Source organism: Protomyctophum parallelum (genome assembly GCF_964188405.1).
Source record: "Protomyctophum parallelum genome assembly, chromosome: 17".
NCBI classification, from domain to species: domain Eukaryota; kingdom Metazoa; phylum Chordata; class Actinopteri; order Myctophiformes; family Myctophidae; genus Protomyctophum; species Protomyctophum parallelum.
Window position 1 is genome coordinate 46,792,436 of NC_139719.1, and position 25,751 is coordinate 46,818,186.

General features: G+C 46.0%; 1 protein-coding gene across 1 annotated transcript in view; it reads left to right on the forward strand.

Annotated features, from left to right (window-relative positions):
* Positions 1–16,282, forward strand: part of LOC310874815 (GTPase IMAP family member 8-like) — a gene marked incomplete at both ends in the record, with an annotated part of 389,544 nt that extends 373,262 nt beyond the window's left edge. The window contains 3 exons of the mRNA XM_083787682.1: positions 14,566–14,607; positions 15,305–15,442; positions 16,263–16,282. Coding sequence (XP_083643808.1) covers positions 14,566–14,607; positions 15,305–15,442; positions 16,263–16,282 — 200 coding nt within the window. The remainder of the gene's footprint in view (positions 1–14,565; positions 14,608–15,304; positions 15,443–16,262) is intronic.
* Positions 16,283–25,751: the final 9,469 nt, after the last annotated feature.

Sequence of the window (25,751 nt, forward strand, 5' to 3'; positions counted from 1 at the left end):
ATTTTCGCGGATTAAAAGCCCAAATAATTCAGCGTATGCTCTAAAGGTAATACAACAATCTCGGCAGTGAAGGGGGGTTGATTAAAAGTCTGATAAATCGTTTTCCGCAGTCAAACTGTTAAGATAAGGGGTAACAGGTGTTGGTGTGATTAAGATAAGGGGTAACATGTGTTGGTGTGATTAAGGTAAGGGGTAACAGGTGTTGGTGTGATTAAGATAAGGGGTAACAGGTGTTGGTGTGATTAAGATAAGGGGTAACAGGTGTTGGTGTGATTAAGATAAGGGGTAACAGGTGTTGGTGTGATTAAGGTAAGGGGTAACAGGTGTTGGTGTGATTAAGATAAGGGGTAACAGGTGTTGGTGTTATTAAGATAAGGGGTAACAGGTGTTGGTGTGATTAAGATAAGGGGTAACAGGTGTTGGTGTTATTAAGATAAGGGGTAACAGGTGTTGGTGTGATTAAGATAAGGGGTAACAGGTGATTAAGACAACTAAACTTTTCCTCTTTAATGTCGTTTCTGCAGAGCTGAAGAAGACGGATCTGGATGACGATGGTACTGATATATTACAGACCTTAACCAATCAATCAATCAATCAATAATGTAATATCTGTAATCATAAATCTACACCTAAACACACTGTGGGAATGTAAACCTTGTCCCCTTTCACGTCGTGACAACGCTTGGCTTGATGACTCTACAATTTACAATTTACAATGTAGGCATTTAGCAGACGCTCTTAATCCAGAGCCACTTATATTAAGCAAGAACAAAAAAGCATGGGAATACATCACATAAAAACATTTATCATGAAACATGCGTAAGCTAAGAAAGTAACAGTGGAATATCTATATAATGAAATTATACATATAAACTATACATCTATACTACTATGCTATACATATGTACTATGATGTGCTATGACTACATACAATACAATTATAGTGCTGTCTACATAACATGCTATAAGTCTGTATCAAATGCTATCTAAGTCTACAGAAATGCTATCTAAGGGGGTGGGGTAAGTGCTATGGGCCACGATGGAGTCTGAAAAGGTGGGTTTTCAGACTACGGCGGAAGATTGGGAGTGATGCTGCAGTTCTGACTGCAATGGGAAGTGCATTCCACAGTTTTGGAGCCAGAAGGGAGAAGAGTTTGGGAGGTGTGGAGCGTTGTCCCGGCGTTTGTAGTGAGGGTACTTCCATGATTCTTCTATGATTAAGGCCAGGGGATAAATATGGATGGTACAATGTCACCAATATCGTGTAAATCTAGTGTAACTGTTGTCCTGTGTCTCCCCAGATGACGTGTACTCCAGATCATGTGTAAATCTAGTGTAACTGTTGTCCTGTGTGTCTCCCCAGATGACGTGTACTCCAGATCATGTGTAAATCTAGTGTAACTGTTGTCCTGTGTGTCCCCAGATGACGTGTACTCCAGATCATGTGTAAATCTAGTGTAACTGTTGTCCTGTGTGTCCCCAGATGACGTGTACTCCAGATCATGTGTAAATCTAGTGTAACTGTTGTCCTGTGTGTCCCCAGATGACGTGTACTCCAGATCATGTGTAAATCTAGTGTAACTGTTGTCCTGTGTGTCCCCAGATGACGTGTACTCCAGATCATGTGTAAATCTAGTGTAACTGTTGTCCTGTGTGTCTCCCCAGATGACGTGTACTCCAGATCATGTGTAAATCTAGTGTAACTGTTGTCCTGTGTGTCCCCAGATGACGTGTACTCCAGATCATGTGTAAATCTAGTGTAACTGTTGTCCTGTGTGTCTCCAGATGACGTGTACTCCAGATCATGTGTAAATCTAGTGTAACTGTTGTCCTGTGTGTCTCCAGATGACGTGTACTCCAGATCATGTGTAAATCTAGTGTAACTGTTGTCCTGTGTGTCTCCAGATGACGTGTACTCCAGATCATGTGTAAATCTAGTGTAACTGTTGTCCTGTGTCTCCAGATGACGTGTACTCCAGATCATGCTGTGAAAAATGCCACCACGTCGAGCAGGTCAGAATCTGAATGTCTTTATTGTCGTTCATTGTACGAAACAAACGGAATGGAGTAGCAATCCAGCTCAGTGCATTTAACACCCATAGACTCCAGCTCAGTGCATTTAACACCCATAGACTCCAGCTCAGTGCATTTAACACCCATAGACTCCAGCTCAGTGTATTTAACACCCATAGACTCAGTGCATTTAACACCCATAGACTCAGTGCATTTAACACCCATAGACTCCAGCTCAGTGCATTTAACACCCATAGACTCCAGCTCAGTGTATTTAACACCCATAGACTCCAGCTCAGTGTATTTAACACCCATAGACTCAGTGTATTTAACACCCATAGACTCAGTGCATTAACACCCATAGACTCCAGCTCAGTGTATTTAACACCCATAGACTCAGTGCATTTAACACCCATAGACTCAGTGTATTTAACACCCATAGACTCAGTGTATTTAACACCCATAGACTCAGTGTATTTAACACCCATAGACTCAGTGTATTTAACACCCATAGACTCAGTGTATTTAACACCCATAGACTCAGTGTATTTAACACCCATAGACTCAGTGCATTTAACACCCATAGACTCAGTGTATTTAACACCCATAGACTCAGTGTATTTAACACCCATAGACTCAGTGTATTTAACACCCATAGACTCAGTGTATTTAACACCCATAGACTCAGTGTATTTAACACCCATAGACTCAGTGTATTTAACACCCATAGACTCAGTGTATTTAACACCCATAGACTCAGTGCATTTAACACCCATAGACTCAGTGTATTTAACACCCATAGACTCAGTGTATTTAACACCCATAGACTCAGTCCATTTAACACCCATAGACTCAGTCCATTTAACACCCATAGACTCAGTGTATTTAACACCCATAGACTCAGTGTATTTAACACCCATAGACTCAGTGCATTTAACACCCATAGACTCAGTGTATTTAACACCCATAGACTCAGTGTATTTGACACCCATAGACTCAGTGTATTTAACACCCATAGACTCAGTGTATTTAACACCCATAGACTCAGTGCATTTAACACCCATAGACTCAGTGTATTTAACACCCATAGACTCAGTGTATTTAACACCCATAGACTCAGTGTATTTAACACCCATAGACTCAGTGTATTTAACACCCATAGACTCAGTGTATTTAACACCCATAGACTCAGTGTATTTAACACCCATAGACTCAGTGTATTTAACACCCATAGACTCAGTGCATTTAACACCCATAGACTCAGTGTATTTAACACCCATAGACTCAGTGTATTTAACACCCATAGACTCAGTCCATTTAACACCCATAGACTCAGTCCATTTAACACCCATAGACTCAGTGTATTTAACACCCATAGACTCAGTGTATTTAACACCCATAGACTCAGTGCATTTAACACCCATAGACTCAGTGCATTTAACACCCATAGACTCAGTGTATTTAACACCCATAGACTCAGTGTATTTAACACCCATAGACTCAGTGTATTTAACACCCATAGACTCAGTGCATTTAACACCCATAGACTCAGTGTATTTAACACCCATAGACTCAGTGTATTTGACACCCATAGACTCAGTGTATTTAACACCCATAGACTCAGTGTATTTAACACCCATAGACTCAGTGTATTTAACACCCATAGACTCAGTGTATTTAACACCCATAGACTCAGTGTATTTAACACCCATAGACTCAGTGTATTTAACACCCATAGACTCAGTGTATTTAACACCCATAGACTCAGTGTATTTAACACCCATAGACTCAGTGTATTTAACACCCATAGACTCAGTGCATTTAACACCCATAGACTCAGTGTATTTAACACCCATAGACTCAGTGTATTTAACACCCATAGACTCAGTGTATTTAACACCCATAGACTCAGTGTATTTAACACCCATAGACTCAGTGTATTTAACACCCATAGACTCAGTGTATTTAACACCCATAGACTCAGTGTATTTAACACCCATAGACTCAGTGTATTTAACACCCATAGACTCAGTGTATTTAACACCCATAGACTCAGTGCATTTAACACCCATAGACTCAGTGTATTTAACACCCATAGACTCAGTGTATTTAACACCCATAGACTCAGTGTATTTAACACCCATAGACTCAGTGTATTTGACACCCATAGACTCAGTGTATTTAACACCCATAGACTCAGTGTATTTAACACCCATAGACTCAGTGTATTTAACACCCATAGACTCAGTGTATTTAACACCCATAGACTCAGTGTATTTAACACCCATAGACTCAGTGCATTTGACACCCATAGACTCAGTGTATTTAACACCCATAGACTCAGTGCATTTGACACCCATAGACTCAGTGTATTTAACACCCATAGACTCAGTGTATTTAACACCCATAGACTCAGTGCATTTAACACCCATAGACTCAGTCCATTTAACACCCATAGACTCAGTGTATTTAACACCCATAGACTCAGTGTATTTAACACCCATAGACTCAGTGCATTTGACACCCATAGACTCAGTGTATTTAACACCCATAGACTCAGTGTATTTAACACCCATAGACTCAGTGCATTTAACACCCATAGACTCAGTGCATTTAACACCCATAGACTCAGTGTATTTAACACCCATAGACTCAGTGCATTTAACACCCATAGACTCAGTGTATTTAACACCCATAGACTCAGTGTATTTAACACCCATAGACTCAGTGCATTTAACACCCATAGACTCAGTGTATTTAACACCCATAGACTCAGTGTATTTAACACCCATAGACTCAGTGTATTTAACACCCATAGACTCAGTGTATTTAACACCCATAGACTCAGTGTATTTAACACCCATAGACTCAGTGCATTTAACACCCATAGACTCAGTGTATTTAACACCCATAGACTCAGTGTATTTAACACCCATAGACTCAGTGTATTTAACACCCATAGACTCAGTGTATTTAACACCCATAGACTCAGTGTATTTAACACCCATAGACTCAGTGCATTTAACACCCATAGACTCAGTGTATTTAACACCATAGACTCAGTGTATTTAACACCCATAGACTCAGTGTATTTAACACCCATAGACTCAGTGTATTTAACACCCATAGACTCAGTGCATTTAACACCCATAGACTCAGTGTATTTAACACCATAGACTCAGTGTATTTAACACCCATAGACTCAGTGTATTTAACACCCATAGACTCAGTGCATTTAACACCCATAGACTCAGTGTATTTAACACCCATAGACTCAGTGTATTTAACACCCATAGACTCAGTGTATTTAACACCCATAGACTCAGTGTATTTAACACCCATAGACTCAGTGTATTTAACACCCATAGACTCAGTGCATTTAACACCATAGACTCAGTGTATTTGACACCCATAGACTCAGTGTATTTAACATCCATAGACTCAGTGTATTTAACACCATAGACTCAGTGTATTTAACACCATAGACTCAGTGTATTTAACACCCATAGACTCAGTGTATTTAACACCCATAGACTCAGTGTATTTAACACCCATAGACTCAGTGTATTTAACACCCATAGACTCAGTGTATTTAACACCATAGACTCAGTGCATTTGACACCCATAGACTCAGTGTATTTAACACCATAGACTCAGTGCATTTAACACCCATAGACTCAGTGCATTTAACACCCATAGACTCAGTGTATTTAACACCATAGACTCAGTGCATTTGACACCCATAGACTCAGTGTATTTAACACCCATAGACTCAGTGTATTTAACACCATAGACTCAGTGTATTTAACACCCATAGACTCAGTGTATTTAACACCCATAGACTCAGTGTATTTAACACCCATAGACTCAGTGTATTTAACACCCATAGACTCAGTGCATTTGACACCCATAGACTGCACGTAACGAGCAGCACGCAACAGATTCACGGGACCGCGCTCACGTAAATACGCTTGCGTTGTCGCAGCGCAACTTCTCCGCGCAAATACGCAGGTCTCACTGAAAAGGAACTATAGGCGCCTTTTATCGCTCCCCGTTTGAATGCTTTTTGTTCTTGCTTAATGTAAATCCCTCTCGATTAAGAGCGTCTGCTAAATGCCTAAATTGTATTTGTAAATTCCCTCCCTCCCTCCCTGCCTGCCTGCCTGCCTGCCTGCCTGCCTGCCTGCCTGCCTGCCTGCCTGCCTGCCTGCCTGCCTGCCTGCCTGCCTGCCTGCCTGCCTGCCTGTCTGTCCAGAGCTATGGCAGTGAGATGCTCATCCCTCAGAAACTGTCCAGAGGACGCTTGCAGTGAGTCTGGAGTCACTTTGACATCATCTGTTCATTATATAGATATTCCACTGTTACTTTCTTATCTTACGCATGTTTCATGATAAATGCTTTTATGTGATGTATTCCCATGCTTTTGTTCTTACTTAATGTAAGTCGCTCTGGATTAAGAGCGTCTGCTAAATGCCTAAATTGTAAATTGTAAATTGATCTGTTTTCATACTGGAGACTAGTAATCTGTAGATAACCCCCACTGCCACTAGAGGCCGCTATCCTCCCGCGTCATAATCTTTCCATTGAAAATACCCATCACTTTGACTCTGAATCTGCTTTCATTATATTCTTATTACTTATACGACTGTGTGTGTGTGTGTGTGTGTGTGTGTGTGTGTGTGTGTGTGTGTGTGTGTGTGTGTGTGTGTGTGTGTGTTTGTGTCATATGTGTGCGTGTGTGTGTGCGTTCCTTCCTTAGAGCTCAGCTGGAAGGACCGGGCACATACGAGTGTGTGTTGACAGGCTTGATTTTCGAGGCGTTGGAGCGCGTTCTGGTGGTCTACTCCATCCTGTCCTGGTCCAAGTTCAACGCCTTGGTCCAGAACCCCTGGATGGTTGCTGGGCCCATATTCAACATACAGACCGTGGACAAGGATCCCTCTGCCCTCAAGTCCATCCAGCTCCCCCACTCCCTGTGCCTGGCTGGTGAGAACATGTATTATATACTGTACACCCCCCCCCCCCCAAACCACATAAGTGACATTTCTGTTACTCTATTCTTTAGACTTGTTTGTCCTCCATTCATTCATGACTTCTTGTCTCTATAAAACTGTCCCTCCATCCATTCCTCCTCCTCACTATCCTCACCTGCAGGCCAGCAGAAAGAGAAGAAGGTGTTTCGTGTCCTACACGTCACTGGAAAGCAGCCCGTCATGGAGACAGTCCAGTCCTCGGGTAGTCATGTGAAGTGGTCGGTGTCCTCGCTGTCCCCTGTGGGCACCATCGCCCTCGGCACAGAGCAGGACCAACACCACGGATCGGTGCTGGTCTACCAGGATCTGGGCCGCGGCCACAACGTCCACACTCACACGCTCCGCGTCTACCTCGCCCTCAGCTCCTGCTCATGGCTCCAGGTAGGCAGTGGGGTGGGAAACGTACTCAATTGTTTTACTTAAGTGAAAGTACCAATACTGACTATAGAGCACCGAAGTCTGACGTCACTTTCAGTAGAGGGCGTCAGTCCCCAGGTTCATTCATGTATTTGTTTAGTTGCATTGAAATCCCCATTGAGGCGATTTTAGATCGCCTCATATAACAACTGTGTTTGAAAAATAAACATGTCACCCCGGCCGCTTCACTCATATGGATATGAAGATTCAACTGACTGAGAGAAAACGCTAATGTTACTGCTGCTGAATTAGTTAGATTTTCGCTAGAAGCAGACTGTATCATATATGAGTGACTGACTGTTGCAAACGATACAGAGACGCCTCCCTGACAATAACGCCGAGACAGCTTGTTTATTTTTGGACCACAACGCTTATAGTAGACGATATTAAGATCACCCCATGTTATTCTCCATAGAGAAATTACTTCCGCGAACCAGGGGAATCGAAGGGATGAGCGAGTTACGTCAGGACTTTAGAACCAGGGGAATGGAAGGGATGAGAGAGTTACGTCAGGACTTTAGAACCAGGGGAATCGAAGGGATGAGCGAGTTACGTCAGGACTTCGGTGCTCTATTCCGACCCCTCTGTTCCTGCCTACATGTAGGCTAGTAGGATGCTAGGCTACTTGGCTAACAGTCTGTATAGTTCCATCTTCCTGCCTACATGTAGGCTAGTAGGATGCTAGGCTACTTGGCTAACAGTCTGTATAGTTCCATCTTCCTGCCTACATGTAGGCTAGTAGGATGCTAGGCTACTTGACGGTGGTCACCTCACCACCGGAGCGGTGGTCGCCTCACCACCGGAGCGGTGGTCACCTCACTAACGAAAATCCAGACTATGAAATAGCCTTTAGGAAGCTGCCATTTCCGTTCATGAAAATACATTTTAATATAAAAATAAATAAAAGACGGGCACCTCACGTAACAGAAGGGCAGTATTAGTCACCAGTTATTGTCACGATCAGAGTCAGAGGTGTGTAGGACCCAAGCGCAGGACAATGGCAGAGGATGAGGCAGACACAAGGCAGGTCGAGTGCACGGTGGTTTATTAACCAAAAACCAGGTACAGGAACAAAACACAGGAAACACGGGGAAACTAGGGATAACTAGGAGCAAGGAAAAACACTGGGACTAGGAAATATACAAACCACGAGGAGCTAGAATAATTTACGAACCAACAAAGAACTGAAAACACAAGGGCATACTTATAGACATGGGATAACTAGACACAGGTGAACAAAACTCAAAATCAAGACAGGGATTGGCTGGGGGACTAAGAGGACACAGGTGATTGGCTGGGGGACTAAGAGGACACAGGTGGAAAACAAAGACTGATCACAACACAGGTTAGACAAGGCAGGTACAGAACTACAGGGGCAGACAGGAAGGCACAAAACAATACTACAAATTAAAAGGTACACAAGAAAACATAACATGTCACGGACCGTGACATGTTATACCGATTCATCTGGCATGGTTCAAATGGACATTTCTATATGAAGGGGGCGGGGCAGCTAAAAATGAATATCAAAAATCTAAATTGTGAATCGAGCAACTTAAAAACTGCCTGGGTTGTTCACATGAATTGTAGACGATGGAATCACCACCCGTTGCGCGTCACCCGTTTTGTACCCATGATTTACTTTCGGTGTTGGTAATATGACAGACTGAAGTGACCAATGTTGGCTGTGAATACGTTCATGTGTTGCTTATATTCTGTACATTTAGGGCTTGTTTGGACTCAAGCACTGAGACACGCACTGTTTCGAGTGCGTGGTATATCAGAAGCAACTGAAAATATTTGTGCCCTTGATAATGCATTTTATAAATGTGGACTCAAATAAAGAAATCGAAATGTGTGTGCGTGGCATACAGGACATCAAGCGGGAGTTGGAGTCGGAGAGAGGATATTTCTCTAGAGTTTTCAAGAATACCAACTGCCGGCTGGTTGAAGGGACGTACCAGCTCCTGAGTGAGCCAGGAGGGGAGATTCACCCTAAGGTGAGTTTGTCTTGATGCTCATTCAGCTCATCATTATGCACGGGAGTTGTTTTATTGGTGCAGTTTGGCATAATACATGTGAACACATTAATGCATGTACATTAAGCATCATGTTATCCTTTAGCTGTTGGTGCCGCGATACGAGCTTGTAAATCTGCTATTTTCGAAAAATCCGAAAATATTTTCAGATGGTGGTCGGCGGCTTGTTACATATCATTTTTGGGGTCCTTGACATGAAATATTGAGAACCACTGACACATAGAAACATGAGGTTTAACCCTGTAAGAACCACTGATATAGAAACACGAGGTTTAACACTGTAAGAACCACAGACATAGAAACATGAGGTTTAACCCTGTGAGAACCACTGATATAGAAACATGAGGTTTTAACCCTGTGAGAACCACTGACATAGAAACATGAGGTTTAACCCTGTGAGAACCACTGACATAGAAACATGAGGTTTTAACCCTGTGAGAACCACTGACATAGAAACATGAGGTTTAACCCTGTGAGAACCACTGACATAGAAACATGAGGTTTAACCCTGTGAGAACCACTGACATAGAAACATGAGGTTTAACCCTGTAAGAACCACTGATATAGAAACATGAGGTTTAACCCTGTGAGATCCACTGACATAGAAACATGAGGTTTAACTCTGTAAGAACCACTGACATAGAAACATGAGGTTTTAACCCTGTGAGAACCACTGACATAGAAACATGAAGTTTAACCCTGTGAGAACCACATACATAGAAACATGAGGTTTAACCCTGTGAGAACCACTGATATAGAAACATGAGGTTTTAACCCTGTGAGAACCACTGACATAGAAACATGAGGTTTAACCCTGTGAGAACCACTGACATAGAAACATGAGGTTTTAACCCTGTGAGAACCACTGACATAGAAACATGAGGTTTAACCCTGTGAGAACCACAGACATAGAAACATGAGGTTTTAACCCTGTGAGAACCACTGACATAGAAACATGAGGTTTTAACCCTGTGAGAACCACTGACATAGAAACATGAGGTTTAACCCTGTGAGAACCACTGACATAGAAACATGAGGTTTAACCCTGTGAGAACCACTGATATAGAAACATGAGGTTTAACCCTGTGAGATCCACTGACACAGAAACATGAGGTTTAACCCTGTGAGATCCACTGACATAGAAACATGAGGTGTTAACCCTGTGAGAACCACTGACATAGAAACATGAGGTTTAACCCTGTGAGAACCACTGACATAGAAACATGAGGTTTAACCCTGTAAGAACCACTGATATAGAAACATGAGGTTTAACCCTGTGAGATCCACTGACACAGAAACATGAGGTTTAACCCTGTGAGATCCACTGACATAGAAACATGAGGTGTTAACCCTGTGAGAACCACTGACATAGAAACATGAGGTTTAACCATGTGAGAACCACTGACATAGAAACATGAGGTTTAACCCTGTGAGATCCACTGACACAGAAACATGAGGTTTAACCCTGTGAGAACCACTGATATAGAAACATGAGGTTTAACCCTGTGAGAACCACTGACATAGAAACATGAGGTTTTAACCCTGTGAGAACCACTGACATAGAAACATGAGGTTTAACCCTGTGAAAACCACTGATATAGAAACATGAGGTTTTAACCCTGTGAGAACCACTGATATAGAAACATGAGGTTTTAACCCTGTGAATGTATGATCATGGTGTCCGTGCAGAACCTGCCCTTCACGCTGGAAGCGTCGATGTTCAAAGGCTACTTTGAGGCCTGCTTCACGCAGCCTCTTCCCTTCAAACTCAACGTCACTGAGAGTGGCGCCGACGACATGAGCTGGTCCGCCAACATTCGGCAAGGTAAAGAAGGATGTTTTATTTTTTATGATGATATTGAATCTTATTGTTATCGTTCACATCATCCATCGTCCATGAAGCGCCTGAATGGAAACAAGACCGCAAGGGCTTCCCCCCCCCCTTTTTTATTTATTTTGCTATTCCTTTTGGGTATTTTTTAGTGTTAATGTACCCCCCCCCCCCTCTGTTGGAGTCCCCCCCCCCCCCCCCCACACACAAAAAAAAAGACAAAAGTGGAATGGAATATTTCTATTCCCCTATATATATATTCCTATGGATCCTGGTAGTTCCGCTGACCGTCTACTTCAGGAGGTGCCCTGCAACACTTTTTTGCTACTTTCACAATGTCCAGCTCAACAAGATCTACTCACCCAGAAAAGTATTATCCCATTGCTGAAAACAGCAGCACTGCATGGCGTTAAATACTATAAGACTTTGTGATCTACGGGTAGATCTACCTTCTGGGCACCCCTGGTCTACTTGAATATCACTGTCAGTGTTTATGGAATGATGTCATCGTCAGTGTTTGTGTCTGAATGATGTCATTGTCAGTGTTTATGGAATGATGTCATTGTCAGTGTTTATGGAATGATGTCATTGTCAGTGTTTGTGGTTGAATGATGTCACCCATCTTTTGTTCTGCTGTCAGGTGACCTGGAGAACAAGCCAACCTTTGGTCAAAGACTGCTTGATTGGATTCTGTGGAGAAAAAGCAATGCATGTAAGCACAGGATTCATTACGGTTACTTTGATACGTGTGATATCAGAAGAACGAACAGTGTAATGTAACTGTATTGTTGTCTGTAGGTCAGACTACAGTGTAATGTAACTGTATTGTTGTCTGTAGGCCAGACTACAGTGTAATGTAACTGTATTGTTGTCTGTAGGTCAGACTACAGTGTAATGTAACTGTATTGTTGTCTGTAGGTCAGACTACAGTGTAATGTAACTGTATTGTTGTCTGTAGGTCAGACTACAGTGTAATGTAACTGTATTGTTGTCTGTAGGTCAGAATACAGTGTAATGTAACTGTATTGTTGTCTGTAGGTCAGATTACAGTGTCTTTTCAAGAACTTCAGATTCCTCATCCTCAGTCAGAACCAATCGCAGAGGCTGACTCACGTCATGTTGAACCAATCGCAGAGGCTGACTCACGTCATGTTCAGGTAAATATGAGTGTCGACATTCCAGAAGTAACAGAGCTGATTGAAGATGATGATGATAATAATAATAATATTAATAATAGAAGATCATGTTGATTGGACTTTTAGACTCAAGCGAAGATGGGTCATGTCAGAGACAGGCCCTGACGAAGATGTGACAGATACTGTACATCGAAACATCCAATCAATTTCACATCAAACTTTACTGTGAATTAAAAGGGCTTAAAGTTTAAAGGACCACTTCAGCACTTTTCAACCTATCTTCATATAATAGGTCCTCACTAATAATCATGAAAAAATGGCGCAATGTTTTCCTACTCGGTCTGTGTCACATAGGAGGGCTAGTGGGCAGTTCAGAAACCGTATTCCAGTGACATCATCGATGGGGAATCCAAGCTAATAGAAACTGCAGGCTTTCTAGTCCTGAAAAGTTGCAATGCGAAAATGGAAGCCATCGTTCTCACGATAATGAACATCTAAACATAACACATAACAGTGTCCAGTGAAACAGCAGTAATGTGTTCATGTATCTCTGCCTCCATACAGAGTGAAGTGTCCAGTGAAACATCAGTAATGTGTTCATGTATCTCTGCCTCCATACAGAGTGAAGTGTCCAGTGAAACAGCAGTAATGTGTTCATGTATCTCTGCCTCCATACAGAGTGAAGTGTCCAGTGAAACAGCAGTAATGTGTTCATGTATCTCTGCCTCCATACAGAGTGAAGTGTCCAGTGAAACAGCAGTAATGTGTTCATGTATCTCTGCCTCCATACAGAGTGAAGTGTCCAGTGAAACAGCAGTAATGTGTTCATGTATCTCTGCCTCCATACAGAGTGAAGTGTCCAGTGAAACAGCAGTAATGTGTTCATGTATCTCTGCCTCCATACAGAGTGAAGTGTCCAGTGAAACATCAGTAATGTGTTCATGTATCTCTGCCTCCATACAGAGTGAAGTGTCCAGTGAAACAGCAGTAATGTGTTCATGTATCTCTGCCTCCATACAGAGTGAAGTGTCCAGTGAAACAGCAGTAATGTGTTCATGTATCTCTGCCTCCATACAGAGTGAAGTGTCCAGTGAAACAGCAGTAATGTGTTCATGTATCTCTGCCTCCATACAGAGTGAAGTGTCCAGTGAAACAGCAGTAATGTGTTCATGTATCTCTGCCTCCATACAGAGTGAAGTGTCCAGTGAAACATCAGTAATGTGTTCATGTATCTCTGCCTCCATACAGAGTGAAGTGTCCAGTGAAACAGCAGTAATGTGTTCATGTATCTCTGCCTCCATACAGAGTGAAGTGTCCAGTGAAACATCAGTAATGTGTTCATGTATCTCTGCCTCCATACAGAGTGAAGTGTCCAGTGAAACATCAGTAATGTGTTCATGTATCTCTGCCTCCATACAGAGTGAAGTGTCCAGTGAAACAGCAGTAATGTGTTCATGTATCTCTGCCTCCATACAGAGTGAAGTGTCCAGTGAAACATCAGTAATGTGTTCATGTATCTCTGCCTCCATACAGAGTGAAGTGTCCAGTGAAACATCAGTAATGTGTTCATGCATCTCTGCCTCCATACAGAGTGAAGTGTCCAGTGAAACATCATTAATGTGTTCATGTATCTCTGCCTCCATACAGAGTGAAGTGTCCAGTGAAACAGCAGCAAAGCCGAGCCCCTCTGCTGGATTCACTAATGAAGTTGCAATGCCGGTTGCAGGTTAGTCTCCTTTTTTAGAATGTCATTCAAAGTATTATTACAGCATTTGTGTTTAGCATACTCAATGTACTGAATTAAGTTGTCAACTGAAAACATTGAATTTAGTCATATTTTCAGATTGTTCCCTGATGTAATGTAGTGAATCAGTTCATTGAACGTTGTGTCTAGTGTGTGATGTAATGTAGTGAATCAGTTTATTGAACGTTGTGTCTAGTGTGTAGTGTGTAGTGTCTAGTGTCTAGTGTGTAGTGTGTTTAGTGTGTGATGCAGCTCGTGGCTTTAGAAGCTGCTGGTTTTCTTCACATGGTGAACATGGAAGTCATTTCTGTTACTGTATATCTTATCAACTGATTGTACTTTTCTCTCTCAGGTGCATCAGCTGTGAAAGAACCTCCGGTTAGCCTGACAACAGGTAGGACCTTCTGACCTTTATGTTTGACCTTCTGACCTTCATGTTTGACCTTCTGACCTTTTGACCTATGTTTGACTCTGAAATAAACTAAATGTAAAGTCTTAGAAAGACAAAAACGTGGCCACACACACTCATAGCAAAAGTGCCGATTAATATAGGATAATATAGGATAGGACGCAGAGAATATAAGACCAATGTTTCTTCAGGGTATGATAGTTTCTACAAAGACTGGTGTGCATTTAGCATCCTCCTGCACAGCGTTTAGCATCCTCCTGCACAGCGTTTAGCATCGCTTAGCATCGTTTAGCATCCTCCTGCACAGCGTTTAGCATCGTTTAGCATCGGTTAGCATCGGTTAGCATTGGTTAGCATCCTCCTGCACAGTGTTTAGCATCGGTTAGCATTGTTTAGCATCCTCCTGCACAGTGTTTAGCATCGGTTAGCATCGTTTAGCATCCTCCTGCACAGTGTTTAGCATCGGTTAGCATCGGTTAGCATCCTCCTGCACAGTGTTTAGCATCGTTTAGCATCCTCCTGCACAGCGTTTAGCATCGGTTAGCATCGGTTAGCATCGTCCTGCACAGCGTTTAGCATCGGTTAGCATCCTCCTGCACAGCATTTAGCATCGGTTAGCATCGGTTAGAGATAGAAGACACATATCACAGAGTAATAGTGTGACTTATTTGTATGTTGACAGAGATGAAAATGAACTTCGTGAAGAAGAACCGGTGTGACCTGATCCAGCGCGTCACAGAGGTCCCGAGCATCGTGGATGACCTCGGAAACGGCATCCTGGGAAATGAGGCATGCAACAACATCAGGGCAGCCAAGACCAGTCAAGAACAAATGAGAACTTTGCTTGATATTATAAGCAAAAAAGGAAGAAAAGCAACGTCGGCATTTTACGACGCCCTGCAAAAGCACGAACTGTGTCTCCTTGAAGATCTGGGTAAGAACTAACTACTTCACATCCTCTTTCTGTTCAGTCTTTCTGAGTGCTGTGTGACCGACATGCTTTAAGAACTAACTACTTCACATCCCTCTTTCAGTTCAGTCTTTCTGAGTGCTGTGTGACGGACATGCTTTAAGAACTAACTACTTCACATCCCTCTTTCAGTTCAGTCTTTCTGAGTGCTGTGTGACCGACATGCTTTAAGAACTAACTACTTCACATCCCTCTTTCAGTTCAGTCTTTCTGAGTGCTGTGTGACCGACATGCTTTAAGAACTAACTACTTCACATCCCTCTTTCTGTTCAGTCTTTCTGAGTGCTGTGTGACCGACATGCTTTAAGAACTAACTACTTCACGTCCTCTTTCTGTTCAGTCTTTCTGAGTGCTGTGTGACGGACATGCTTTAAGAACTAACTACTTCACATCCTCTTTCTGTTCAGTCTTTCTGAGTGCTGTGTGACCGACATGCTTTAAGAACTAACTACTTCACATCCTCTTTCTGTTCAGTCTTTCTGAGTGCTGTGTGACGGACATGCTTTAAGAACTAACTACTTCACATCCTCTTTCAGTTCAGTCTTTCTGAGTGCTGTGTGACGGACATGCTTTAAGAACTAACTACTTCACATCCTCTTTCTGTTCAGTCTTTCTGAGTGCTGTGTGACCGACATGCTTTTAATTTTCTGTTTGTTTTTTCAAATTCCAGAAGAAGACCAGGACAGATAATCCTTCCAGAAGACGACCAGGGCAGATAATCCTTCCAGAAGAAGACCAGGGCAGATAATCCTTCCAGAAGAAGACCAGGACAGATAATCCTTCCAGAAGACGACCAGGGCAGATAATCCTTCCAGAAGACGACCAGGGCAGATAATCCTGCTGCTTCATCTCCCAGAGAGAGGCTGATAGTGAACTGAACTGAACTGATAGTGAACTGAACTGATAGTGAACTGAACTGATAGTGAACTGAACTGATAGTGAACTGAACTGATAGTGAACTGACCTGATAGTGTACTGAACTAATAGTGTACTGAACTGATAGTGAACTGAACTGATAGTGTACTGAACTGATAGTGAACTGAACTGATAGTGAACTGAACTGATAGTGTACTGAACTGATAGTGAACTGAACTGAACTGATAGTGAACTGAACTAATGGTGAACTGAACTGATAGGCCCTTTCTGAAACCAGTCCCTTGACTTGAAGTGCTCTCGGGAGGTTCCCTCGTCAGGAAGTGCCCCTCCAGCTGAATCAAGTTCCCTTGATTAGGGTGCTGGGTATAAAAAACTGTTTGGAAATACACTCGCCCTCCTTGTGCAGAAACAGGAAACGGACACCATTCGTTGCCATGGTTACCATCATGCAATTGTGTTACCTGTTATTTTGTTTGTACAGTTATATTGCATTGCATCGTGTATGTTTGTGTGACATGTGGATTTCATCATGGAAAAAGAAAATACAGCGTGACGTGATGTCATATACATCCATGGTGTTTATAAATCATTGTGTTAAAAGTTGTTTTGTTGGCCCAGGCCGTAGCGTAACGGTCTGGGCACCGGACTGGTGATCCAGTCGCAGTGTGCCGCGGGTTCGACTCCCGGACCCGACACGGCCTTTACCGCATGTCATCCCCCCATCTCTCTCCCGTTTCCTGTCAGCCTACTTTCTATCCCTTAAAAAATCAATAAAGGCGTAAGCCGCAAAAAAATATCTTAAAAAAAAAAAAAAAGTTGTTTTGTTTGTGTGGTTTAATTTATACATAGAAACATAAGGGCAGAGAGCAATGTCCACAGCTCATGGCCCATAGCACTTACCCTACCCCCTTAGATAGCATTTCTGTAGACTTTGATAAGATTTGATAGACTTATAGCATGTTATGTAGACAGCACTATAATTGCATTGTATATAGTCATAGCACGTCATAGTACATATGTATAGCATAGTATAGTATATATGTATAGTTTATATGTATAGTTTCATTATATAGATATTCCACTGTTACTTTCTTAGCTTACACATGTTTCATGATAAATGTTTTTATGTGATGTATTCACATGCTTTTGTTGTTCTTGCTTTTTTCTTTTTTATATATTTTTTATCCCACGATTTTGTAACCCATTTTTCACCCCTGTGTCAATCATCTAATGTGATCCTGGGCTCTACACACCCTCCACCAACCTAGTCCCCATATATGGGGGACAAGGGGAGACCAACCTAGTCCCCATATATGGGGGACAAGGGGAGAGCAACGGACTTGAACTCATGCTTCCTTCATGCCTGAGTGTCCAAGTTGCTCCTTTACACCTGACAGGGGGGAGTTTCCCTGGTTGGACGTAGCGCGTGGAAGGAACACGTTATTCCAACCAGTTCCTTTCCCCTCCATCAGGCGCCCCGGCTGACCAGGGGGAGGCAGTTTAGTGACCAGTTCTTGTTTAATGTAAATCGCTCTGGATTAAGAGCGTCTGATAAATGCCTAAATTGTAATTGTAAGCTCTGTCTAGTCCTGACCAAAATCCTGATTAAGCCTCAGAGTTGAGAGCTGAATAGTGACGGGGGATCTGTGTGTCTCTATAGTGGTGCACCAAAAATGATCTCTTCTGTCTTTAATGTGTTAATGATGAGAGCGTCGTTATCACTCCATTCAACCGCCTTATTTACTCTGTGTTGGTTTCAGAGTCCAGGATCAGTGGAACTATCTAGGAGAGAAATTAAAGTTGTATCATCTGAGTACTTTAGAATGTACACACTGCGTTCATGATTTGATTTACAATTTACAATTTAGGCATTTATCAGATGCTCTTAATCCAGAGTATAAAAAGTAGTTATCATGAATCATGCGTAAGCTAAGAACGTAACAGTGGAATATCTCTATAATGAAACTATACTACTAAAGTGCTATTTATGTCTACATAAAATGCTATAAGTCTGTATAAAATGCTATCTAAGTTATATAAATTGATCCTTTGCATCCTTCTGCCTGCCTGTCTGTCTGTCTGTCTGTCTGTCTGTCTGCCTGCCTGCCTGTCTGTCTGTCTGTCTGTCTGTCTGTCTGTCTGTCTTCCTGCCTGTCTGTCTGTCTGTCTGTCTGTCTGTCTGTCTGTCTGTCTGTCTGTCTGCCTGCCTGTCTGTCTGTCTGTCTGTCTGTCTGTCTTCCTGCCTGTCTGTCTGTCTGTCTGTCTGTCTGTCTGCCTGCCTGCCTGCCTGCCTGTCTTCCTGCCTGTCTGTCTGCCTGTCTGTCTGTCTGTCTGCAGAGGGTGCAAGTACTGTAATCATTACAGTACTTGCAGGCAGACAGACAGGCAGACAGACAGGCAGACAGACAGGCAGGCAGGCAGGCAGGCAGGCAGGCAGGCAGGCAGGCAGGCAGGCAGGCAGGCAGACAGACAGGCTGGCAGGCAGGCAGGCAGGCAGGTGGTCAAGTAACTCCCCTCAGCCACTAGATGGCGGGCTTTGCCCAGGTCTGTGTGTTTCTGCAGACATGTAGCACAACAACCAAGATGGCTGCAGCGTAGAGCGTAGTGTGTGTGTGTGTGTGTGTGTGTGTGTGTGTGTGTGTGTGTGTGTGTGTGTGTGTGTGTGTGTGTGTGTGTGTGTGTGTCTGTGTGTGTCAGTGTGTCAATGTCAACGGTGTAAGATCACGATGGATGGATGAATGAATGAATGAATGAATGAATGAATGAATGAATGAATGAATGAATGAATGAATGAATGGATGGATGGATCATGCTGGAGCTGGTTTGTGTCGGAGGTAAGAAACGGCCGGCGGGGTTGAAAGGCGGAGCTTACAGTCACTAGAATAAAGGTTTATTCTCATCAGAAACCAAGTGGACCCCGTACAGACAGACAGGCAGGCAGGCAGACGGACGGACGGACGGACAGGCAGACAGACAGACAGACAGACAGACAGACAGACAGACAGACAGACAGGCAGGCAGGCAGGCAGGCAGGCAGACAGACGGACGGACGGACGGACGGACAGGCAGACAGACAGGCAGGCAGGCAGGCAGGCAGGCAGGCAGGCAGGCAGGCAGGCAGGCAGGCAGGCAGACAGACAGACAGACGGACGGAGAGAACATGTCGTCATTGACAGAAAAGTGACCGGGATCCAGAGCGAACGGTAAGTAGGATGTTTACAGTTACACCCATACAGGTTTAAAACGTTGTGTGTGCGTGTGCGCGTGGAACATGCAGTACTGACTTTATTTGGTTTTGCCTAAGAATACCCATCAAAACGGGGATGACCCTATAGTATAGCCTATTGGTCTTTATAAGGATATCTAATCCGCCGTCCTGTGAAGTGTGACTCAGAGCTGACCCTATCAAATATAAACCATGGTCTTCAAAGGACAACTTTAGGGTTTTTTTGAGTGGTGCAACCACTCCAAGGAACAGCAATGTCCGTCCTAAACCTATGTGACTATGTTTAGAGTACCAGTAGGGGCAAAGGTGGCGCTGTTGTGCCAGAAACACAGAGAGAGAGAGAGAGAGAGAGAGGCAAGGGGAGAGGGGAGTTGCACTCTCAAGGTTCACGCTTTAGGTTGTTATTAGAGAAAGTACAAGATGAGTGTTAATTTATTTTAATTTGCTGCTTTCTTTAGTTTTAGAGATTTTAGCTGTTTTTGACAGGGGGGGCGGGGGGCATTCGAGCGTGGGGCTAAATATGTATTTTTTTTACACAATTTTATAGCGATTTTTAAAATTGGCCTTACATGGCATTACATAATTATGGCATCCCCCTAATACCTCTACCTTCACATTCAGTAGATCCTGTGATCTATTGTGGCCAGAGGTAATTTCCTGGGGTCTAGTAGGACTATAGTAAATAATACAATTTAAAAAATCGCTATAAAATTGTGTAAATAAATTACATATTTTAGCCCCATGTTCGAATGCCCCCCCGTCCCCCCCTGTCAGAAAATGCTAAAACAAAAGAAAGCAGCAAATGAAAAACAATTAACACTCATCTTTTACTTTCTCTAATAACAACCTAAAACATGAACCTTGGTTGAAAAAAAACTAAAGTTATCCTTTAAAGTTTAAAGGACCACTTCACCACTTTTCAACCTATCTTCCTATAATAGGTACTCTAATAATCATGATGAAATGGCACGATTTTTTCTACTCAGTCTGTGTCTCATAGGACGGCTGTGGGCAGTTTAGAAACCGTCTTTCAGTGACATCATCATTAGGCAGATCTCTTTGCAATTTTTTTTTTTGTTCATTATCGTGAGAACGATGGCTTCCATTTTCACATTGCAACTTTTCAGGACAAGAAAGCCTGCAGTTTCTATTAGCTTGTATTCCCCATCGATGATGTCACTGGAAGACTGGTTTCTGAACTGCCCACAGCCCTCCTATGAGACACAGACTGAATAGAAAAAAATTGCACCATTTTTTTTCCATGATTATTAGTGAGGACCTATTATATGAAGAGGTTGAAAAGTGGTCCTTTAAGTAGATACATAGCATACCAGATAACACCAAAATAAAATATCATAACAATAAACACAACGTTTTGGGCCAAGCAAATAATTAGAAAGAAGGAAAAAAACACATTTTTGTTGTTTTCCTTTTTTCTAATTATTTGTTCGGCCCCCAAAGAATGTATAGGTGACCTGTCTGAAATGATTGATTATTGATTTGTCACCATCCCAGTTGTCTTCGTCCTACTGAGGCTTACAGGTCTTTAAAGGTATATTCAGTGATTTCACTTAATTCAAATATCATTTATTTTTTTTGTTTTGTTGTGATAATCCTCCCTACTATAGAGTGTGCTGGCCATATAAGGAGTTCCTCCCTGTCCCCAGTTAACCCCTGGGGGTCAAAAAACCGTAGGTTTTGTTTTTGACTCTCTATCCTGATTGGATGAAAGGCTGGGTCCCACAGCCAAAAACGAAACCTAAGGTTTTTTGAGTGAAATCACTGAATATACCTTTAAATAATGACTTTATGAAACGTCTATATGGAAAATGAATGGGAAATGCTTTTCCGGGCCTGTCGTCGTCATGAAGGGGGGGGGGGGGGGGGGGGGGGGGGGGTACTGCAACGCTCTATAGGCAGTTAAATGCCATCACCTTTCTAATGGAAAAGTGACGTTACCTTCCTTTTGGCCTCCTGAGAGATGGGTTCATAGCAGGGCTCCTTTTGGCCTCCTGAGAGATGGGTTCATATCAGCGCTCCTTTTGGCCTCCTGAGAGATGGGTTCATATCAGCGCTCCTTTTGGCCTCCTGAGAGATGGGTTCATATCAGGGCTCCTTTTGGCCTCCTGAGAGATGGGTTCATATCAGGGCTCCTTTTGGCCTCCTGAGAGATGGGTTCATATCAGGGCTCCTTTTGGCCTCCTGAGAGATGGGTTCCTATCAGCGCTCCTTTTGGCCTCCTGAGAGATGGGTTCATATCAGCGCTCCTTTTGGCCTCCTGAGAGATGGGTTCATATCAGGGCTCCTTTTGGCCTCCTGAGAGATGGGTTCCTATCAGCGCTCCTTTTGGCCTCCTGAGAGATGGGTTCCTATCAGGGCTCCTTTTGGCCTCCTGAGAGATGGGTTCATATCAGGGCTGTTTTTGAAGGAGGCCTGACGCATAGTGTCTGTCTGTCTGTCTGTCTGTCTGTCTGTCTGTCTGTCTGTCTGTCTGTCTGTCTGTCTGTCTGTCTGTCTGTCTGTCTGTCTGTCTGTCTGTCTGTCTGTGTAGTGTTGTTGACTCACGTTCATTCTCTCAACAGGACGACAGTGAGGGTCCTGACCCCCCCCCCCCCCCCCCCACTGTGAGGGTCCTGAGGACTTCCTGGGGGTCCTGGACTCTGGCTCGTCTCCAGCACCCTGCAGACCCCTGAGGACATGGAGACTAGTGGAGTAGAGGAGGAGGTCTCAGGGGGACTGTCCTCCCAGCCTGCCCCAGAGGAGGCCTCAGGGGGACTGTCCTCCCAGCCTGCCCCAGAGGAGGCCTCAGGGGGACTGTCCTCCCAGCCTGTCCCAGAGGAGGTCTCAGGGGGACTGTCCTCCCAGCCTGTCCCAGAGGAGGTCTCAGGGGGACTGTCCTCCCAGCCTGTCCCAGAGGAGGTCTCAGGGGGACTGTCCTCCCAGCCTGCCCCAGAGGAGTCCTCAGGGGGACTGTCCTCCCAGCCTGTCCCAGAGGAGGTCTCAGAGGGACTGTCCTCCCAGCCTGCCCCAGAGGAGGCCTCAGGGGGACTGTCCTCCCAGCCTGCCCCAGAGGAGGCCTCAGGGGGACTGTCCTCCCAGCCTGCCCCAGAGGAGGTCTCAGGGGCCCAAGGCTCCAGCTCTCTCCCCGGCAGTGTTAGCTTTGACCCGGCCCCCCTCGGTCCCCCCGGGGCCCCCCTCCTCGGTCCCCCCGGGGCCCGGCTGCTGGAGGAAGACGGGTGTTTTGACGACGACGCTTTCGAACCCCAGCAGAACCAGAACCAGAACCAGCGGCCCGGGTCAGAGGGGGGGCCCCGGTCAGAGGGGGGGCCCCGGTTAGAGGGGGGGCCCGGGTCAGAGGGGGGGCCCCAGTTAGAGTGTCCTGGCTCCAGGAACACGTTCCGGAGCAGCCGCAGGCAGAGCGCTCCGGGGGAGCTGACCCAGGACGACACTCTGGAGACCGACCTGACCTCTGACCTGCAGTCCAGAAGGCCTGGGATAGCAGAGTACCTGGGAGAGAGGTGAGACAGGTCACCTACAGAGAGGTGAGACAGGTCACCTAAAGAGAGGTGAGACAGGTCACCTACAGAGAGCTAACCGTCAGCCTGGCTCGCAAGCCTCCAGGGGCCCAGACGGTTGTCTCAGCCTCTAGGGGCCCAGACGGTTGTCTCAGCAGCCTCTAGGGGCCTCTAGGGGCCCAGACGGTTGTCTCAGAGGCCTCTAGGGGCCCAGACGGTTGTCTCAGAGGCCTCTAGGGGCCCAGACGGTTGTCTCAGCAGCCTCTAGGGGCCCAGACGGTTGTCTCAGCAGCCTCTAGGGGCCCAGACGGTTGTCTCAGCAGCCTCCAGGGGCCCAGACGGTTGTCTCAGCAGCCTCTAGGAGCCCATAGTGTCTCAGCAGCCTCCAGGGCCCCAGACGGTTGTCTCAGCAGCCTCCAGGGGCCCAGACGGTTGTCTCAGCAGCCTCCAGGGGCCCAGACGGTTGTCTCAGCAGCCTCTAGGGGCCCAGACGGTTGTCTCAGCAGCCTCCAGGGGCCCAGACGGTTGTCTCAGCAGCCTCTAGGGGCCTCTAGGGGCCCAGACGGTTGTCTCAGCAGCCTCTAGGGGCCTCTAGGGGCCCAGACGGTTGTCTCAGAGGCCTCTAGGGGCCTCTAGGGGCCCAGACGGTTGTCTCAGAGGCCTCTAGGGGCCCAGACGGTTGTCTCAGCAGCCTCCAGGGGCCCAGACGGTTGTCTCAGCAGCCTCTAGGGGCCCAGACGGTTGTCTCAGCAGCCTCTAGGGGCCCAGACGGTTGTCTCAGCCGCCTCCAGGGGCCTCTAGGGGCCCAGACGGTTGTCTCAGCAGCCTCCAGGGGCCCAGACGGTTGTCTCAGCAGCCTCTAGGGGCCCAGACGGTTGTCTCAGCAGCCTCCAGGGGCCCAGACGGTTGTCTCAGGAGCTTCTAGGGGCCCAGACGGTTGTCTCAGAGGCCTCCAGGGGCCCAGATGGTTGTCTCAGAGGCCTCCAGGGGCCCAGACGGTTGTCTCAGAGGCCTCTAGGGGCCCAGACGGTTGTCTCAGAGGCCTCTAGGGGCCCAGACGGTTGTCTCAGCAGCCTCCAGGGGCCCAGACGGTTGTCTCAGAGGCCTCTAGGGGCCCAGACGGTTGTCTCAGAGGCCTCTAGGGGCCCAGACGGTTGTCTCAGCAGCCTCTAGGGGCCCAGACGGTTGTCTCAGAGGCCTCCAGGGGCCCAGATGGTTGTCTCAGAGGCCTCCAGGGGCCCAGACGGTTGTCTCAGAGGCCTCTAGGGGCCCAGACGGTTGTCTCAGAGGCCTCTAGGGGCCCAGACGGTTGTCTCAGCAGCCTCCAGGGGCCCAGACGGTTGTCTCAGAGGCCTCTAGGGGCCCAGACGGTTGTCTCAGAGGCCTCTAGGGGCCCAGACGGTTGTCTCAGCAGCCTCCAGGGGCCCAGACGGTTGTCTCAGCAGCCTCTAGGGGCCCAGACGGTTGTCTCAGAGGCCTCCAGGGGCCCAGACAGTTGTCTCAGAGGCCTCCAGGGGCCCAGACAGTTGTCTCAGAGGCCTCCAGGGGCCCAGACGGTTGTCTCAGAGGCCTCCAGGGGCCCAGACAGTTGTCTCAGAGGCCTCCAGGGGCCTCTAGGGGCCCAGACGGTTGTCTCAGCAGCCTCCAGGGGCCCAGACGGTTGTCTCAGGAGCTTCTAGGGGCCCAGACGGTTGTCTCAGAGGCCTCCAGGGGCCTCTAGGGGCCCAGACGGTTGTCTCAGCAGCTTCTAGGGGCCCAGACGGTTGTCTCAGCAGCCTCTAGGGGCCCAGACGGTTGTCTCAGCAGCCTCTAGGGGCCCAGACGGTTGTCTCAGCAGCCTCTAGGGGCCCAGACGGTTGTCTCAGCAGCCTCTAGGGGCCCAGACGGTTGTCTCAGAGGCCTCCAGGGGCCCAGACGGTTGTCTCAGCAGCCTCCAGGGGCCCAGACGGTTGTCTCAGCAGCCTCCAGGGGCCCAGACGGTTGTCTCAGCAGCCTCTAGGGGCCCAGACGGTTGTCTCAGCAGCCTCCAGGGGCCCAGACGGTTGTCTCAGCAGCCTCCAGGGGCCCAGACGGTTGTCTCAGAGGCCTCTAGGGGCCCAGACGGTTGTCTCAGAGGCCTCTAGGGGCCCAGACGGTTGTCTCAGCAGCCTCCAGGGGCCCAGACGGTTGTCTCAGAGGCCTCTAGGGGCCCAGACGGTTGTCTCAGAGGCCTCTAGGGGCCCAGACGGTTGTCTCAGCAGCCTCCAGGGGCCCAGACGGTTGTCTCAGCAGCCTCTAGGGGCCCAGACGGTTGTCTCAGAGGCCTCCAGGGGCCCAGACAGTTGTCTCAGAGGCCTCCAGGGGCCCAGACAGTTGTCTCAGAGGCCTCCAGGGGCCCAGACAGTTGTCTCAGAGGCCTCCAGGGGCCTCTAGGGGCCCAGACGGTTGTCTCAGCAGCCTCCAGGGGCCCAGACGGTTGTCTCAGGAGCTTCTAGGGGCCCAGACGGTTGTCTCAGAGGCCTCCAGGGGCCTCTAGGGGCCCAGACGGTTGTCTCAGCAGCCT